The sequence below is a fragment of the Anser brachyrhynchus genome (genome assembly GCF_964034855.1).
Source record: "Anser brachyrhynchus genome assembly, chromosome: 15".
NCBI lineage: Eukaryota > Metazoa > Chordata > Aves > Anseriformes > Anatidae > Anser > Anser brachyrhynchus.
The window spans coordinates 1,363,354-1,384,636 of NC_137733.1; the positions used below are offsets into that span (position 1 = coordinate 1,363,354).

General features: G+C 37.9%; 1 protein-coding gene across 15 annotated transcripts in view; it reads left to right on the forward strand.

Moving 5' to 3' along the window:
• GRIN2A (glutamate ionotropic receptor NMDA type subunit 2A) overlaps positions 1-21,283 on the forward strand; it is a 214,984-nt gene that overhangs the window by 181,585 nt on the left and 12,116 nt on the right. For all 15 annotated transcript variants that reach the window (XM_080556983.1, XM_080556995.1, XM_080556982.1 and 12 more), the window contains one exon: positions 9,100-9,287. In XM_080556983.1, the coding sequence (XP_080413109.1) occupies positions 9,100-9,287 (188 nt within the window). The remainder of the gene's footprint in view (positions 1-9,099; positions 9,288-21,283) is intronic.

The following is a 21,283-nucleotide window of genomic DNA, read 5'->3' on the forward strand; positions in this document are numbered from 1 at the left end:
TTTGGGATACTCAGAATTCACTGGTTTAAATTAGCGAAACTGAAACTTGTTTATTTGGAAAAATATATTCATTGTCCTGCTCTTATTACAACAAAAAATATAATATAAATATTCCTATTGTAGGAATTAGCTCTTTAGCCTTTTTTTTTTTTTTTTTTAAGCAGTGTATTGAGTGATGAATCCAATTTGTATCTCTAAATGTTGTTTCATTAAGGAGAAAATTACTGTCCATATTTTCATCAGATCTATACGATATTCCTTAAAGAGACTTTTGTCAGTCCCTGAATGACCAAATTATTGTGCCAGGTGATCATTCCTTTAAAGGCGTGATAAAAACAAAATGTGAATTTGTAGAATAAGATGGGAAATTAATATCTCAGATAATTCTCTGTCAATGGTACTTATATCTAATGGTCGGGAATATAAAATAGCTTAGAGGGCTGATACAACTAGCTTCTGGATAGCTCTATTCTCATACAAAGCCACCCACTAGACCGTTTTATTATAACTTTTTGACATTTTTGGAAAAGAATCATGCATTTTTGCAGCTTGTCTGAAAAACAAAATATTAATAATAATAAAAATTGTCAGTAGAGTTGTGAGACGGAAACATGGGAACTTCTTCTAAGAAAAAAAATGAATTGAACTTTAGTTTTCTCAGTCAAATAAAACATAAAACCAAGCTAGACTACATCTGAAGTGCAGGCAACTTTTGTGTTAAATAATATACGGAGTATCATGTTTTATGCCTCCATACTTTCTGCTTTGTAGCTAGACTAGAAATAGTGGTGTAAAATACTTTCAGAAATTATAATTCTGTAGAAGCCTTTAGTGGCAACAAGTTAAAATAATCACAACTGTTGACCATGTCACATGTTTTGATTTAAGCAAAAGTGAACATTGGACTGTCCTTCTCTTGCTCTCCCCTTTTTGTTCTCTCCTCTCTCTTTCTTTCCTCCTTCCTGTTTGGCACCAGATTTTTCAAGTTCAGTGGTGACTGAGATTATGCTGAATTTGCTGAGTTAAACTGGCATAGTTCTGAAGTTGAGGTGTCAAGAAAACCAATATTAAAACAAGCTCAGAAAGAAACTGAAGAAATTGGTGGAAGGTGAATTATTTGGCAGCTGTAAAACACGTTGGGGGATTTAATACAATTTCTAGCTCATAAAATATCAATTCATCTGAAGCCAAGAAGATACTCAGGGAAAATGGCATCCACATGTCTTGTTTCTTTTATTCCTTCTGAAACATTTATAGTTTGCTTATGTCAGAGATTATTGGGACCTGAATATAAGCCAGTGAAGATCTACTGCCCATGTATAAATATTCCTAACTGTATATATCTCTGGGCAAGTCAAAGTCAAACTGGACAAAGTTGCAAGTCAAACAGCCCTGAATAAAGATCCATAACTACCTGGGAGAGCAAGATGTTTGCTATGCTCCAGAATGTCTATTTATCCCTACCAATTTTGTCAGTACGTACTAAATTATTGTACAAATACAAATACGTTCTCCTTAAAACCATCTGAAGAAGCTAATAATGTGAATAATGATCTCCTTCCTGACAGTCTGTAAAAAAACCTTCTGCTAAACAGTTTTCTCTCCTGGTTGGCTGGGGTCAGTCAACTTCTGAAATCAATAGCTTCATTTAGTTTGGCATCGGATGGCTGGGGTAGTTTAATTTCAATTTACATTATGCTGCTTTCTTTTGGACTTCATTCTAATATCAATTTCAGTATTCATTCTAATATTTGTTTTGCTATTACACTGGGTGAAAAGATTCTGAAGTGAACTTACAACCGTAGACACTGAAAATAGGAATTGGAAAGCCGGTTTGCAATTGGGCAACTGCTATTTGTGCTGAAAGACTGTGGAGATATGAAGACATTTAAGATTGCTCTTCCATAGGCATGTTTTTCTTGGTGGTGGTGGTGTATTTTTTTTTCCCTGGGGATCTGTTCCCTCAAGGATCAATTCTGACATCTAATAACTTAAAAGAAACGTGTGCCTGAATCAGCATAGCTTCCTGCTTCTTGCCGGTGTTACTGCTGAAGTGAGCAGAGTGCAGGGTTTGTACTACAAAGTGCCACCAAGCTGGTAGCATGGTGTTAAGGACGTCCTGTGGCATCTCCATTCGCGGCGGGATTTTCTGGCATCAGTTTTTCTCATGGCTGATCCCTGTTTCCCCATCACTTGCCAGCCTTTCAGGAAATATAGTTGTTCTTACATCCTTGTATTTCTTCCATGTATTGAAAAGTCTAAATAAATAATGGACTGTGTAGGACTTTATGCGCTGTTCCAGGGGACTCTGGGGGGAGGTTGTTTTTTACAGGTTTTGATGAAGAGGAAAATAACAATTTAGGTGGTTATTGGGATCTGACAAAGCACTCACTGAAATTTCTGGGGAGGCTCATACTCAATAGTTTCAAGTAATCTATAAACAGAAGCAGACATCATCATGTCCTGTAAAGCTGGGCCACATTATCAGGGCTTTCTTCATGGCCGTTCAGATAAATGTTCTTTTGAGCTTATCCATAACAAATTGCCTCTAGGAAAAAAATGGTTTGTAGTGTGCTCTTCTGGTATATTTTTAAAAAGATTATTCCTTTTGTCAATGTTACCATCATCATCATCATTATTATTATTATTTTAGATAATGTAGTTATCGGCCTAGAGTCTTTAAATATTAAAAAGAACCTGGAGGTAAAATGAGCAGGTGAAAGTAACTATATCCCATCTAACTGCTCTTCTTTTGAGAGGAAGCTATTCTAAGTTATAATGCTCATTTGATTTGGGGAACAGATCAGCAGATCAGGTGCTTGGTGAAATGTGCTGAATTCATCCTTCATTATGCTATTGTAACTGGGACAAAATCTTTAATCTAAAAATATATTCCCCCCTACTTGACTTTTCAAATTTTGTGTTTTGATAAACTGATGCTTTACAAGTACTTCATTGCTTGGCTTCTGCAACCTGAAATGGGACACTATTCCACTGCTAAAAGTAATCATAAAGGCAGGCAACATTTTCCATCATTTTGTCACTAAGGCAAATATTGTAGGGACTGGGAAGGGGGATGCGTGGAGAGGTGGGGACTATGAACTCCTGTGAGTGAGGGGCTGAATATGTGCGCTCAGGTAACTACGGGCAAGTCAGGCAGGAAGGTTACAGCGGATCGTCCAGCAGCCTGAGATGGCCCTGACAGGTGAGGTGAAGCCTCCACAATCTCTCAGGTTTTGCAGGATGGTGATAATGTTTGTCAGATCTTTGTGCCTTTCAAGTTTTGCGCCTGCATTTTCTGTGTGAAGATTGAAGTGAGGACAGTTTGAGTTGGGAGAGAAGTCGGAAGGGGAGAGATCCACTCCCTGCTAATGAGTTCATCATTTAGGTGGGTTGAACTTTGCTAACCTGTGTTGTGGCAGGGGGGTGGTCATTAAGTTAGCCCCTAATGAATTGGCAATGTCACGATGTCAAGGAATCCACCCAGTATATGTTAATTTAAGATTTGTGTGGACCTACTTGAATATATTCAAGAATCACTGCTGGTAATGAAGTGCCATCAGATAGCCTGGAATAAGGCAGAGAGAGCTGCGGATGTTCAGCCTGGTGAGCCTAAGTGTCATGCTAGAGCACTTTTATTGAAGCCTCATGTTTAGAGCAGCATTCCTTTGCTTTGATGGCTGCATCACTCTCTAGTGACCTTTTGGCATTAGACTCCTGGACACATTTTTAGAGAGGCACAGATGAGGTTGTCTCTCTCACTGTGCACTCTTGTCATGCTTTCTTTTATCTCTTTGGTGGATCTGACAAAAACAAAACAACAACATCAACAACAAAACAAATCTGTAAATCCATCATATATTGCAACCAGGAAGTGCATGTTTGATTTAAAAGGTACTTTTCATCAAGAATAATGTAGAAAAATCATTGAAATAGAGCTGTTTACAGCAAAATGCAGTGCAAGCAAATCTCTGTGATGGTGCAATTCGTAAATTCTATGCATTCTTGTTCTGTGTAAGTCAAATCTGTGTTAGCAACAAATAACACAGCTTTTGTGTGATCATGAAATAACATATTCGGGGTGTCAGAAAACATAAAGAAATGTGAGTAAGAAAAGGAACTGATTCTGAAGTTAATGCTGTGGATCTGACAGATGAACACTGTTCATCATCGAGTGTTGCCCACTTTAGCAAGAAATTAATTCTGCTGTAGATATTGTATGTGTGGATTTACTGCTCTAGTTGAAAACTGGAAGGTGACTTCAGCCATAATCCAGTTTCTCTGATCCTGAATGGAAACACAATATTATTTGTTCCATAGAGTTCAGTGACTGATTATAAAGAAGAATAACGTGAATAAACAGAACTGCATAAAAACATCCCTCTCATTTTCTGAATACTTCATCACAGGCCGTAGTAGGACACAAAGTAATTGGAAGAAGTTGATTTCTTGTGAGCTGGATTACTGCTTTGTGTCTCCAGAACTACTGAGCAGATTGTCATTTTTGATTATTCCCTCTTCTTCTTTCCATCACAACAAACAAAATCCCTGAAGGATCATGTAGCTGGTTAAGGAAGGAAAGAAACCTTTTCCAAATGCACTATCCTTTTGTTTTTGAGGAAGAAACCGTGACTAATAAAGGAGCATTTTCCTAATCCAGCTTTTCAATTTCCATCATGCAAATTTTGTGAAAAGTATGCGCTAATACTGAAGATAAGGAAAATCACTGTTACATTGGGGAAGTGTTTTCATCTTTTCAGAAATTACTCTTCTGTACCTTTTCCTCATCTAAATTTCATTTTCTTTAAACAGGATATTTTTATTTTATTTTTTGTCTGTGTGCTTCAGCACTTTAGAGAATGATTTTTCAACTCTTATATTTCATGCGGTCCTGTAAATGTTTGTGTACAAGACTGTCCACATTAGTTTTTCACAGATCACCCACTTCAAATTATTGCATTCAGTAATGTTTTTGGTTATTTTAGAACTATTCCAAATCATAATTTTATAACACCTGCTGTTCGCCTATGCTGTATGAGCTAAAATTCTCCCCACCACCCATTCGTCTCTGTGTTTGCTGGGTAATGAAGGACACTTGCCTTTGTAGACTCTCTTACATAAATGTTTCAGGATGTGTGTTTTTCTCTCCTACCTGGGATTATTGCAGTAGTTCAGAGGAAGTTTACAAACCTGCCAGTTGCTCAGATGAGTCATGATACTGTAATCCTGTTCCTCTACATTCATCGAAGATTCCTGGCATGTTTGGCCAGTACCTGGTATCTATAAATCTTGGTTCTTGCTGCATTCCAGTTTCTGTAGCTCTTTTCTATCTTCTAATTCTTGGCAGTTTATTTAAACCTACACAATGTGACAAAGCTTTTCACTCCCTGAAGTGGCTGAACTGAAGCAGCAGGTTTAATTGATTCATCTTTATGAGACTAAGGTTTGTGAGAGGCTGTGAGCCTTTCTTGATGTGGGTTGCTGTACTCTAGGCATGTAAGCTGTTACTCAGAGGCTATGTGACTTAGCAGATGGACACTTAAGCCATCTGAAAGTTTCTCAGCTTTCAACTGCATTTTGCTGCCACAAGAATGAGGATGCTGAGGCTTCCCAGTGCTTGTGAGGAAGGGAAAGGGTCAAATTTTTGGACTTGCCTAGATTTGGCTCTCTCAGTTTTCATAAACTCTTCTTGAGGAATGTTTAAAGTTGTTTGAAAGTTCTTGAAAATTCAGTGTGTCAGGAAATCCACCTTCTAATGATGGAAGATTTCTTTGCCCTAATATCTGAGGGTTTCATTTGTGGCTTACTCCCTACCCACGCTCCAGGGGTACATCGCGTTCCGAAGCTTTGCTTTGCAAGGAAAAGTGCTTCTGTAATCAGCACATGGTGAGGAGATAATTAAGCCTTGAATGGTTATACGATTTATATTGGAAATGGAGAAAATATACTCTGAATATGAGCTTGTATTTGTAGAAAGCAAGACTTTTTCAGGGCAATCAACTTTTTGATTTACAGTTCAGTCATCGGGCAGCAGTGCAGAACCCTTCAGCCCTCAGCCACTGTCAGGAAAGCGCCTCATGTTTATAAATCGGTTTGCGTAATAAGATTTGTTGTGACCTTCTAGACATAGTAGAGAGAGAAAGCTCCTCAAAATAAAGCTGCCTGTGATTTCAGAACCTCTGTTCCTTGCTGTGCACCCACTGCAGCTGACGCCAAACTCTGCTGGGAAGCTGGGGAGGGTCCACAGTGAGTGAGTGAAACTATGACTGTGCCTTGGCTTTCTTCCCAAGGTGCCGGTAGAGTGCTGAAGAGCTGAGACAAGCTGTGTATACAGAATGTGATTTCTAAGGTAGCACAAGGCTTTTGCCCTGAAGTCTTCAGCAAAGACACCTCTTTCCTCTGTAGTTCTGACTGAGTCTCTTTTGACAGAAGAAGAGCTGACTCTTTATATTTTCTTCATGTTTACCAGCATGCATTTTACATACTTACACTGAAAAGGAAATAAAAAAATAAAACCACACAATAAATCCCAGAATAAACAGATGACAAACTCCAGCATGTATTTTAATTTAGCTTGGCTTGTTACAGCAGTGATGGCACTAACCAGGAGGAGCACCACCTTCCAGTACTTTGCCTGATCCAAAGGCATCCACCCAGCAGGGAAGTATCCTTCCTTCTCCACAGATAACTGCAGAGGACTGAAAGCATGAGATTGGAGTATATTGATTATGGTACTTGCCTGCCGTAGGTCAGAAATGTTACAAGTAACTTGGGAGTATGGCAAACACTTTTTCTTCTTTCTTTCCCTTGTGTCCCTGCCCAAAGAACCGTCTGGCCTTGTGTTGAGGACACCTCTGCCCCAGCAGGCCAGCTGGGCCCAGTTTAGCTCCCCTCAGTGCTAGGAAGCCATACCTCATTTCCAGACTGAAGTTGTGACATGACACCTTCCAGATGTTTAACAATTGTTTTCTCCGTATTCATTCATTCATTTAAAGAAAGGAGACAGTAAGATTTTTAGAGTCAATGGATCTAAACTGACTTTTAAACTGAGGATTGTACCAACTGAGTTTTAGGAAAGAGTAGAAAAACAAAGAAAATGTTGGCCCAGCTATTTCTTCTGATGATTGCGTGAGCCATGTGTAGTTTCTATAAAGTAACTACTTCACTAAATTCTGGTTTGATGACTTGGATGGTGACTGTTGGGGGAAATATCCTTGAAAGGACACAATAAAGTGCAGTAAGAAGTGAGAGAAACTCTTCACTTTCTCATAACAGCAGACAGTATCCAACAACCTCACTCTCCTCTGGTATTTACTTGGTTTAACATGAGATGGATAGGGTGGTTTTTTCTGTGCCAAAGTTGCTATCTGATCTAGAGTTCTGTAAAAGTTAGGATTCTGTATGAATCTGTTGATTAAATATTTAAGAACAAACATCAGATTATGTTGTGCATGAAAGATTGTTTTCCTCTGTCAGTAGCCAAAATCTGATAAGCCTAGGTATTGCTCTGTTCTGCGGCTATAGATGAAAAGCTTTATCAATAAAAACTTAAGATAGTGGCAAGTGTGACTCCAAAACTTCAACAGCAACTGAATTCACTACCGGGACATACTACACGCTTACAGAACTGAAGTTGATGCACTCGTACCTGTTTGTGCCACAGTGAATTTATTTTTACAGTTCCCTTCCCATGAAGACAGGTCCCAGCTGTTTATGAACAGTGTTTTGCCAGCCTCTGTCATTTGCATCCCTTCAGAAAATTTCAGCAGTGCTCCATAGTAATGCGCTGTGGCTCTTCAGAGGCAGAGCAGAGCGGCAGTGCCCAGGAGCTGCAGTGCCAGTAGGGGTGGATGGGAGAAGAGCCCTCCTACCCCGAGCCGTGAAGCCAGTTGTGCCGCTGTGACCTCCCCATTCCCCTGACTCCTAAGGAATGGGCCAAGATGTTGAAAAGGAAGAGGGTGTTACTGGGGAGTAATAACTTTGATTTAGTGTATCGTTTAGGTGGGTTTTGAGCAGAGACACTATTTTTTTCCTATTGCCTCTGTATTCTGCTAGTCTTGTGCAAGTGGTACAAATCTTAAACGTTTTGGCTACATATTAGGGTACCTAATATAAAACATACCTAAGTTTTATCTTTTCCCTTTTAAAGAGTGCATATGAATTTCTGTAGGTATCAGAATGTCTTCTATGATTGAGGTTTCTGTTGGCAAGTGGTTGTCTTTCCAAATGGCCTCTTCATGTATGTGCACTGGCTTCATTTGTGAAATATCCATGCATTTCTCTTGTCTAACCCTTGCTTTGTAGTGCTCCTTAAAATTATCCCCAAAGGACACTGCCTCTTTTCCTTTCCTTGTTTATTTTCTGTTTTCCTTTATTTTGTTGTGTTCCCTGTATATCTTGGAGAATGGGTTTGTCCCATTCTGACATTTTTTAGGTAGGTGGGCTTGAACGACTTGACATTTTCCATAAGTCCCTTTATTCCCGCTCTGTTCCGGGTACACAAATAATATGTTTGGAACTGCAAATCATAAAGAAATATTTTCTATAATTTTAAAGTTGAATTTCATATCTGTATCAGATATGTTCCAATGCATTCCTTTAGCGTAAGAAGGACTTCCACCTTATTGTTTATTTTTGGAAAAAGATGTAACAATAATTGTGTGTAGGAAAAACTGTTGAAGTCATGTTTTCAGTCTTACTCAGTATTTTAAATAAATGAATTGGTTCTTATTATTTTGATTCTAAATTCTCTGTCATTATTTCTGTTGTGTTTGGACACCATTTTGCATCTCAATATATTTATTATCTATTTTGAGATACAAAGATAACAGGGCAAGACATTCTGTAGCTTCATTTCTCCTGCTCTCAGTATTTTTTTAACAGCATCCCTTAAAATAGAAAAGCAAAACTATGCGTCCTACTTTCCCCTCACTAAAATAGATGCCTTTTGTTAATTTTAGATGCAGCAGAGCAGGATATGTAATTAATGATATCAAAGAATCCATATTATATTCAACAGGGTCCTAACATCAAGGACAAAGAAGTCTGACAACAGCTGTCCCTGTGATTTGGTTTGTAAAATATTTTCTTTTATTTCAGGAAGCTGGATGCTTTCATCTATGATGCAGCAGTGCTGAATTACAAGGCTGGAAGAGATGAAGGCTGCAAACTTGTCACAATAGGCAGTGGATACATCTTTGCCACTACAGGCTATGGAATAGCACTTCAGAAAGGATCACCTTGGAAAAGACAAATTGATCTAGCCCTCCTTCAATTTGTTGGTGATGGTAGGGACCAATCTTTTTTCCTTCCCCCCCCATTTTTTTTTTCTTGTATATGCACTGTTAATTCAGTTTTAGTAGCTCTGGGCCTTTTACTGCTGTTCTCTTTGTTGTTGTTGTTGTGTTTTGTTCTTTTTTTTTTTAAAACAAACAACAACAACAAAAATACAAACGAATGGGTAAAATTATTTCTTGATGCTAAGACAGGAATTCTCTTCCACCCTGTTATAATTCGTTTTACTGCCATGGACACTTACATCTGTTTTCAGAAAGTGTTTCCATATACATCACAAAATAATGTTGTCCTCAATGTTAAACAGCATTTCTAATTATATTTTTCTAAATTCGTTTCTTTCCTTTTTTTTAAACTATTTTTTCCCTTTTTTTTTTTTTTTAAATGAGCAGTTCCTGAAGAGTTTTTCTTAATAGACCAGTTATCTTTCAGAATGACCAAGTTAGCTCATCCATGCCTAACTTGTAGGTAGAGGAATTCATGTCAATTTTTTCCTCATTGATAAGGTCTTTGAGGTTTTCCTTGTGGTAAGAAGAGAAAAAGACTGCAAATTTTTTGTTTGCAATACAACAAATGAAAGTTGAGAGTAGAGGAGGAGCTAATCTCTCTCTCTGTTTTGCAACTTAGAACTATTTAGCTCAGTTCTGAACTGGTGTGAAGGGTCCCTAATTAGGATGGGTTAATTACCTTCTAGTATAAGCATGTGTAGGAATTGAAGCAAGCTGACTGGTTTTATTGGATTTCAAACCAGCTATTTGTCATTCTAACACAAAACCAGAAGATGCATAGGCCCTCTTGGCACTTCTGCCCTACTGGAAAAAAAATAAAAAATACTGTACATCTTTGATATGTTTGTAGAGAGTAATAATGGCTTGTTCTCCACGTAGGGCTTTCGAAGTACATTTTGACTGTTGAAATATTTCTTTGCCTCAGTGAAAATTCAAACCTTTCACATGTACATGTGAATAAAAATGTGATAGTTAACACAATTTCTCTATCCTGTATTATGACTGACTAAAATCCTCCCTCAGATCAGAATATGGTGTGTGTTACATGATCATTTTGATTCTTTTACATAGATACATGTATTAACTTTACATTTCTTTGTCAGTGAAAGAGACGCCTTCATTGTAAAAGAGATATGCACTTATGGTCACTAACAGAATGTCATAGAGGATAAGAATGGTAAATTTTTCTATAATAGGACAGTTTTAAACAGCTGTATGCAAGGCCTTAGCATAGTGGCCTCCTGTTCCATCAAAACAAACAAACAAAACAAAAAACAACAAAGAAAATCAACAACAACTAACTAACAACACCAAATGTGTTAGTGTTCCAGGACATGGATTTTATTTCCATTATAATACTAAATGATGTCTGGAAGAGACAAAATAGTCATGACTGATGGATTTTTTCTGGGTAACATGTAGAGATGTTAGTGTCACCATTATTAATCTGTTGTATTTCAAGTGGTTTATGGAAGAATTTTTTCTTCCTTTGCTAAGTAATGAATATATGACCCACAGTGACTAGGTTTCAAGTAATGACGTTCTTTAAAACAGTTGGAAATAATTGGCTAAAGCCTTTGCTTTATTATTTGTGAATATTGTGTGAATAGAATATTCTCCTATTTTTGTAACAGTATTAAGAAGTATTAGATGCTGTAATTCTGACCCATTTTACATAGGGACACAGAATCAGAGAAATAGAATTATTTGTCCCAAACTAAAGGAGAAAAAGACTGGTACATCCTGAAAGAGGATCGGAGGTCTTTCTTGGCCATGGGCTAATGCCTTTAGATTTTGCTAGAGCATCACTGAGGTTTTTGTTCTTTTCATCTTGCATTTTCTTCCTGCTTGCTCTTTCATTATTTATGATACTTTCTCATCCAACAAAAATAAATGAATTTCCAGGGAAAGAAAATAAACGAAATAGAAGGGAAATTATTTGAACCTGTTCAAGAAAAAATTCCTCAAAATACCAAAGGTACTGCATTTATACGTATCATGTTGTCCCTTAATATCAGGGAGAAAACGGAAGGGAAGGAAGAGGGAAAAATCTTATCATGTATTTATGCTTTGACCTGTGAACTTACATAGCATATGAATGCTTATCTCTCTAGTCCATTTTTAGTAGCTGAAAATAAAACAATTGAGTCATCTACAAAACTTGGTATTAAAACCTCCATATGAATAATTTACAGAATAGCAATAGATACAGATAACATCCAGTTGAATGTAAGCTTACCATGAAATATCTGTTCCCATGTTCAATGATGCTTAGATTACTTCAGAAGGTAAGCAAAAGTTTTGAATGCACAAGCCTTGGGGATTATGAGTGTTTGTGGTATTTTTTCTGTAGTACTTTTCAATACCTTTAGAATGTATTCTGAACAAGCCTGGAATTCTAAAAAGATCATTTTCTCTTGTAAAGAATTCCTAAACTTGTTCAGCAAATGGTTTATGCACTATGTAAGAGAATAGCAGTTGGACATATCTGTTGGGTAGAAATAGGTATGTTTCCTTTAGTCCTACAAATGTTTGCTGCCTTGTCTCACTTCTTTGTGTCACAGATCTAGATTATAATTTTCAGAATATTAATTAAAAAAAAAGATACAAAAAAAATACAAAAAATAATTATGAGGTTGAAAATACTTCTACTACTTTGTAAAGTACATGGCAGGTGAACTGGAACAATACACCAGGAAATTAAATGTAATGAATGATTGCCTTGAACTAGCATGACCTGATAGTGGTATTCTAGGTCTAACCTCAGTAGTTCGATAAGCAATCTTTTTATCCATAAACTTATATAACTCTGTTTTGATGAATCAGAAGGGATGAACACAGAGTTCAGACAAACATCATTTTGCTATATCACTAAAAATCTCTTTGAAGTTTTCTAGACTAAAGCAAGTATGATTGGGCTGAAAGTTTCATCTTAAGATGAAAATGGTGGGAAATTCACACTGGAGTCTGAATGAGGTTCTTTAAATAAATAGACATACACAAGTGAAAGTAGAAATAGTTCTTTCACATTTGTAGTTTCTGCAGAATTTATTATTCTCTATCACTGTGCCTATAAAATAGCAAAGCGCCTAGAAGTATTGAATCATTATTCAATATATGTAATAGGATGTTCATCTCTATGGACTGGTTTCAACGAATGATTATAAATCTAATGAGTTTCATAAATATAAGAAAAAAACTAATGAGTTGAGCAAACAATTTATTGATACAATTGTTATGTTAATGAGTGAAGGAGAGAACCTTTTGGATGATATGATGCTAGATATTTGGATAAGACCAATTTGTTTTAAAGTATATCTGATTCCACTGACATAAAGCTCGATTTCATCTCTTTTTTACGTTTACACTATACTGAGATCTTGAAATGTATTTTATAACTTTCAATTTCCTCTGCATGTGTCGTTCCCCTGTGATTTTTCTCATTTGATTTTTCCTTGCTTCTTCCATTATTCTCGTATCAAAATGAGTTCACTTATACATTCAAATGAATTTTTTTGCACAGTTGATAGGAACCTTCTCCCTCTTCCTCACTGATGGAAAACATCCAACTCAAGTATTACTGACTTGTCATGCAAGAACATCTTTTCATAATTTCCACAATACAGTGCTTTTTTTACATTAAAATAAATGGCTTTGAACCCTCTTTTGTATCTTGTTAGTACTAGAAAAAAATTAAGGTAAATACAAAGGGACGTAAGTTTGTGTTAGGGATAGCTTTAAGCTTAGACTGGGTGAGTTTTATGTATCTACGAGTAGGGATCTGATCCTGAGGATAGTTCTGTTGGGTGAACAAATTGTATTGCCAATTGACAATTACATTGGGAAAGCAACTCTGAAGTCTCAGTGGAAGGAAGCAATCTACAAGTTGCTGAATTTATTATTCTAACTGTCAGAAAATGAGAGAGAGAGGGAAGGAGCATGGGAAGGAGCTACTGAGGAATTTGAAGTATAGAGAATAGCTACTTGTCTTGCAAATAAGATTAGACCCAAAGTGTTTCATCACTTGGTCTGTGCAGGTTCATATGAATAGCCCAGTTCATAGGAAGTTGAGATGAATATGCATTTTAATGTTATTAATAATTTTAATTTATGTTATTAATAACTTTAATTGCTTTGGAATGCTGAACCTTTTTAATACACTGAGTTAGGAGTTGCTTTTTCTTGTATAAAGAATACAAGTGAAGTGTATCAGTGAATTTCTGGTTTTGTACACCTTACTGTCTCATTGCATCGCAACTCATCTGTGTAGACTTGCAACTGACAACTCGTATCTTCAGTTTTACTTGAAATAGTTGATCATCAAGGTAATTCTCTAAAGCACAGTGGTGGCTGTGCTTCTTTTTGTCTTGCTTTAGTCACAAGAGGATTTTTTTTTTTAACTGAGAAATAAAAATATTCCTACTGAGATGCAGAAGACTATTTCTCAATCTTTTGTTGAGAAATAGGAGCACCCATAAGTTCAAAAGCAACTAAAATGATATGGCTGCTAAGAAACAACACTGTCGTTTTGTTTGGATCTTCTGTCCACAACAGCAGCAATGTGTCAGAACAGACAGGTTGCACACTGAAGAGCTGCACAATACATGCTTTCATTTCTTCCATAAACCTCTGGAAGGAGCAGTTGGGCAGGCTGACATACCCCGAATCCAGCCTGTTACCCTAGCAGCTGTCAACTGCTCGTGTGTTAGCTTGTGGTTTGATAGGTTCCTACAGGCTCAGGCACACAGGCTGAGTAATTTAGCGTGTCTGTAACTGCTGGACTGCAACAGTTGTGATGGCACTCATATTCCTCCAGCTTTGGGTATTTCAGCCTTTTGGCCAGCTGTCTGAAGGCCCAGGTATTCCCTGTGCTCCTCTGGGTTGGGCTGCATGGTGTGACTTGGAGCAGAATGGTACTGTGATAAAAGTATACTGCAAACTGGCTTGCAAGATGTTGGTTCTGAAATCTTCTGTAGTGCTGTTTGGGATTTGGAACAGAATCACTAGGGCCTAGTAGGTGAGGAGAAATTATTTTTATTTCTTTCTCATTCTCTCTCTCTCTTTTGCATTTTTGAGTAAATGAGAATACTGAACTGCAAACAGGAAAGCTGATTTGGGATTAAGAGGGTAAGAGGGCTTCAAAGGGTGCATGGGACAAAGAGAAAGATAGTAAGGAGCCTTTAGCTCTGTGGATGCAATCAGAACAGAGGGACAGAAGACTCATGACAGCAGGAATCAGTGGAAATGGAGGACAGAAAAATGCTGCATAAAGAGGGCAAGTATGGAGAGGAGTGGGAGAATATCAGCCAGCTGGCCAGATTGAACACTTACTACATGTGAGGCATTTTTGATTTATTGTGCTACCTGCAGGCAACGAGCTCAGCTCAAATGGAGATCTGGGAAGATACCTCCAGGAAAAGAGGGTCAAATGGTATAGCTGTATTAAACCCTTAACCCTTAAAGCTTCAACCTGTAGAGCAATTAGAGACACAAGATGTAAAGAAGAAAACTGTTTCTGGTTTGAGTTTCCATAGAGAGTCTGTTATCCCCTTCCTAATATCTTTAAATTCTGGTTAATCTTTATGTGCTTTTAGGATGGCTTAATACACAAAAATTTGTTTTCCTGGGCGGATAATTGCTTCCCACTCCTTAGGGGTAATAGGTAACCGTAGAAGTAAGATTTGCCCCTTTTATATCTGGAAGAGGAAAGTGCTTTTTTCTTTCTTTCTTTTTTTTTTTTCTTTTTCTTTTTTCTTTCTTTTTCATATTTTAGCATAAGCCTTCCAAATCTCACTTATGAGGAAGTGCAGCAGTGTGACTCACACTGGCTGTTAAAACTCAAGAAGGAAATACGTATGTGATTATAAAGACATATTTTCAGTGTGTGCTGCTTAGGCAGAATACACCCACAATCCCAGTGATCTTCTGTTTATATATTTAGTGTCCTCCTTAAGCAGTGGGTGGAACAAATGTGACTGGAGAGTGTATAAGAGGAGGCTGTTTGTGTAGCTGAACAAGAGTGAGAGGAATTGTAATATTGAAAGTCGTGCTTAACAGTTTTGTTAATTCATCCGCAACTAATGGGGGCATGCAGAGCGCAATCATTAGCTCACCATAAGGTTTTTACTGTCAGTCATCTGTGTTCCTCTTACTATTTTTACAAGGGGAGATAACTCAGAAGATTCCCATGGTAAGAGAGATTGTTCTGGGGGGTTCCAGGCTGAATTTGAGAGGTCGTGGTGCTTTTATATAAGTTCTTATATGCGTCGTGTTGTTATCGTTCATAACTAGGTCAAATTGAAATTGATGAGCTTATTGAACCAAACACACATCAACCCATTTGGCTCCTGACTCCTCTGCTTAGGGTAAAGAGCCCCTTTTTTGGGGGTCTGCAAATTAGGCAGTGCTACCTTCCTCCACCAACACTTAGAGGGAGTTATCACGAAAAGTGTGAGTCTGTCCCTACATTTGAAAACTGTCCGGTTTGCCCAGCATGAATAAGCAGATGATTCTGCTAGTGCAGCCACAGTATTCTGAAAATGATGCCCCACATCTGTCCAACGTGAACACAAATATTTAACCGCTTCATTCGAGATCCACAATTTGTATATTTTGATTTCTTTACTTGCATGCTTTCTCCTCAGGCTGAACCTCAGCTTAGCACTTTGTGCAAGAGTCACTATCCATCATACATGCCTTCAGTCATAGCCTGTGCCTTTTTGCGCCTTCCGCTGCCACATGTGCTGTGACCTCCTGCTGTGGTGGCCTCCTCCTGCACTGTGCCAAGGAGGTGTGCTGAAACCAGGGGTCCACCATAATTCACCAATAAAACAAAGCCAGATTCCACCTTTTTTGAATGCAGAAGGGATATGAAATAGATTTCTTCTGTCTTTGTGTGAGAATAATTAAATAGATTAAAATTAAGGTAAGGACTTGATGAAAAATCCCTCTAGAGTACCCAAGAACTCATCAAGTACCCAAGTACCCATCAGAGTACCCAAGTACCCATCATTGATTATCGCCAACAACCCAGGGAGGATGGATAGGAACCTAGATGGTTAGAGTAGAGCAGAAAAACACCTGACTCCCCCAGAAGAAAAATAAGAACTCAGTGAGTTATAGACTTTAATGCATATAGGAATATTAAAACACATTATTTAACATTTTATTTTGATCATTTGGAGAGTAATAAAAGAATCCGAATAAAAGCAGGTCTTCCAATTACAAATGCTGTAAAATCATTGTAAGTTACTTACTTGATAGGATAGCTATTTTTGCAGGGAATATAAAGAAGTGAAACACAACAAAATAGTGAATTCTTCACAAGGATCATTTCTGTTTCCTTTTCCACTTGGTTAGTGCTTTGACTGTGATGACTGTTTGTAAGTAGCTGCTTATTCTTCCCTCCCTCAACTTTAATTTAATGGCTTCTTGACAAGCATTTCTCATGTGTAGAGCTAATTCCAAAGTCGTATCTCTGTCAGTTATTATTTCTTCCCTTTCCCTCCATCAAACACTTCATCCAAGCTCCTGATGGTGTTTGCTCCCTGCCGGGGACTGGCTGAATGCAGCACAACTTTTAAAAGTAAATGGTGCCTCAGGTTTCTGTGTGATATTTTGGACTGTCATGAGTCTGTGGTTCATCTGGCTGTGCTTCCAAGCCATGCTGAAACCCAGTTCAGGTTTGGCTTACTTCCCAAGAGTGAGTAAGTCATAGGCTTACTTTGCTTTTGGGGTAGTTTTCTTCCACAATGTAGCTCTCCCCACAGCTGTTCTGGCTGAGATGATGCCCTTTGGTGCTTCTCAGAGTTTTGGGGAGGAGAAGGATAAAAGCCCTATGGCTGTGGGCTTGGAAAAGGTAGATGGAGGCGCTACTGGGTGTGCATCACTTCTGGTGCTTGTTACATCTTGACTATTGAAGTATGCTCTTGATTTTGCCATCATGAGGTTACAGGGTTAGGCATTGCCCTTTCCGTCTCTGACCCTTTTCTCTGCACCTGTATCCTCAGGAAGATGGGAAGAAGATGCTCAGGTGCCATTCAAGTTTGAGGTCTTGCTTTCTTCCCTGGAATGGAGCAGCAAGTTGATTTTATAATTTGCTTTTTAGATAAGCAGCAAAGAAGGCTATCATAGTTTTTTTGTTCTCTTTTTGGATGTAATTATAAAGCTTTGTCCTTGTTTATTTCTGGCAAGTTTTTAACTAGGGAGCTATTCGGATGACAATGATTTTTTTTTTCTTTCTTTTAACAAAGTATGAGGAACACATCAGACAAATATTGAAAAGCTGTTGTTTTCTCCTAAAACAAACAAACAAAAAGCTTATCTTCAAACTGCTTTTCTGTAAGTGCATGTAGTGAGTGATGGATTATGGTTTGGGTTGGTTTTTGTTCTTGTTGTTGTTGTGTTTTAATTTTTTATTTTTAGCATGTGCACATCTTCCTGGATGCATGTATAGATGTCAAGGGAAAAAACACTCAGAGAAGAAAATAACATCAGTGAAATGACGCATAAGGCAAACAGCTTTGAGCATGATTGGGCCATCATTGGGGAAGTTGCTGGCTCTTACAGGAAGGTGGCTTAATGAGAAAAGCTGAGAACCAGGAGAGGATGCCAGGCCCTTACAAGAGGCCCAGGAAACAGAGGGCTCTGGCACCTCTAAAAGGCACCCTGAGAGCAGCCCCATCTGCAGGGGAAGGGCCAGGGGCTGCAGGAGGGGATCATGTTTTTCAGCTCAGAGGGGACAATGGCAGGGATAGATGACACTTCCCAAAGCTTGCAAAAAAGGCTAAAGGCTATGATGAGGAAAAGCGTGTAATTCTACGTTTGGACCTATACCTTGTCTGTGTCTGGATAATGACATTTTTATTGTGAAGAAATTGTTCTGAGGGTGCGATGGATAGTTTATCATTTCTTCCCAGAGTGATAAAGTGTCAAATATGCTAGAGGTGCTGCACTAAAATGCAGACAGAAAGGCACTTCTGGGGAAGGCAGAGTCAGAATGGCCAAACAGCACATTTCTGTGCAAATAGCAGCCAAAGCAGAGCACACCACATACACAGGAGCAAACCCAAGAGAAAGTCAAAACAATGTTTGTACTGTTTGCCCTGTAACCTAAAAACATTGTAAATAGTCTTGAATTACCACTGAGAGCTAGAATTTTGCAGTTTGCTTGAGAGGAGCATACTGCATTTTAAATGAATAGCGTGGAGCCTCAACACTGCTGAAATATGGATCTTGATAATAATTGCTTACTCTGAGTCTTACACTGTAAATGAGGCAGACTTTTTATGACATAGCACTATGTAAATTAAAAAAAAAATCTTACTGTAATGCTACTGTTTTCATTGTTGTTGTTTGTTTTGTTTTTTGAGCACATTGTACAGGATCATGTCCAGGTGGGTGTTGAATATCTCCAGATGAGGAGACTCCACAGCCTCCCTGGGCAACCTGTGCCAGTGCTCCGTCACCTGTGCAGCACAGAACAACAATTCATTTAATCATTAACCTCACCCACACATGGATGCATATAGAAATTGATTGTGGTGTGACATTCCTTCTAGTAAGCATCTAAAATGAAAACAAAAAGCTTTAAAATAAGTCTGATAAATATTTATAAGTATCTCGAGACTCCGTTAGACTTGAACTCCATTAACACTGGGCTCATTGAGGCACGACATTTATGTATATTGAGGCTGTTGACTTCCAAGGTTTGTCTCGTGGAAGATTTGAGGCTCATGCTTGCTAATTAGGATTATGCACACATGGAGACAACTGAACTCTCCAATGCCTAATAATCCACATTTCTGGTCTTTCAAGTGCCAAGACTGCATACAGCTATAGGTGTCATCACCCTACACATTCACCTCACAAGTCAGACCACCCAAGAGGATTTGAAAGAAAATTTCTCAGAAGGGACTTGATACTTTTAAATATTTTTTCTTACCCAAAATTTAACTGAAGTTCAATGATGTTTTGAGTTCTAGCTCCAGGCCAAGTTTCTAAATGGTTGATTTTTTATAAAGAGTGAATCCACACCCCCATTCAAAAATTCCGTATACCAGAGGTATTTGTGAGAAAAATCATATCCTAATGCATTTTAGAAACCGTAGCTATTTTAATTTGGATTGCCAACTATAACAAAGGAAACGTGAAATATTTGCCTTCTGTAAATATCTTGGGTTAAAAAAAATGGGCTACAATGGCATCAAATAGATAAGGCTTTTTTTTTTTTCAGTTTTATAGAGTCAGCTGTGTTGAAGTGTTATTATAGTTAAATGAATAACTTGTTTGTGTGTCTGTGTGCATACACACGTGTGTGTATATGTATATACACACATATAGATACATATATATATATATATACACACTGGAAATGAGTAATTTATATATATACACACCAGAATTACCAGCCTAATCTGTCCATTCCTAGATAATATAATTTCATAAATATGACAGTCCAATGATTCAGAGTGCTTTATGATCTATGACACTGTGGTACATTACTTTCGGCTACTAATTAACAGTCTTTTCTGTCATTGTCACATATAATGAAAAGCTTATTACAACAGCATGGTCTGCGAGACTCTGGGAGGCTTTGCTCTTCACAGCTTGCCAGGACACTGTCATTTATCTGGACTCAAACAAGCTTGGTTTGTTTCTGCAGTGATGTTTTTGGAAAGGTTAGTGGATTATCAATAGTCACTTTAGATGTACAAGCCAAAGGGAAAGAAATGCATGGAAAACTAATGAAAAAGGGGTTTGTATTCCTCCTGTAAAAGGGCACAGCAGTCAAATCAAACTGATGTTTGACAATCCTGGGAGATGTGAATTTTCTTGTGGGAAGTAATAAGGGCTGATTGTCAGAGCTTCAGCTAATAATGCCCAAACCAGAAATATCACTCTCTCTTTAGACTGTTCCATAGCCTCTGTGAGTTTTATTCATAGACCTCGGGAGGACTTGGAAGACAGACAAGGGGAACAGTCCATTGAGGTTTAGTGTGTTTGCATATATACTAAACAAAAGAAATCCAAATGTTCCAGGATATAGAAATGCAACAACAAACCCCAAGTACCAATGTAGTGACAGTGTGCAATATCAATACTGTTACAATTAATAACTTATTGTGTCTATGTCCTGGATTAGAAGTCTTTTAAATATTCATTAAGATAGACTTTTGTCTTTGGGAATGCTCTAAGGTGTTTTGAAGACTGAGCAATATAACATGGGAGAAGGCTTGCTTTGCGTTTTTCAGATGTAGAGGTCCAATTCATGCTTCAAGCAAAAAACGAAACTCAGAATTAACTAGGAACTGAATAAGCTCTTGCAAAATTTGTGAAATGCCTTTGCTAAAGTGCCGAGTACCTGTCCTTTCTGCTTCAATGTTTCTTCTACCCTCTCTGAGAACCGATTTCTCCATTGCAGTCTTGTTTTCCACTTCCAACTCACACATGAAAATTGTCAGTGGACTTCACCTTTCCCGTTGGCCTGGCACTCTATCCTGTAAAATGCTCTTTCACAGCAGGTCATTGATCTTATAGTCTGGTTTGAAGGTAGCTGAAATGTCAATATAGCTTCTAGCCATTTTTCCCTGATCTTTACTCCCATGATATATGGATTACAGTGCTGAAAATGCATTTCCTAATCCCTTGGTAAAAATTATGGATCAGTAGCACAGAAATTCTTCCCCCAGATTGGAGGCATATCCTAAATGGTTTTGGTCCTCTGTATTGCCTGGTGTGTTTTCTAGACATAATGAAGTTTATGCCATTAAAAATAATAAAAAAATTACTCAGCTGACTATATCCCCAACAGAGTAAAAAGGCATGTATATGCATGCAATGCTACAGTAAGTAGAACAACAGTGATGCTTGAAAATGTCATATCGTGCAAGATAAAAACAATCTTTGCAGTAACAACTGCAGTTTCTTGCACACATCTGTCCTTGTTGGCAGCAGCAATCACTGCTAAATGATAACATCCT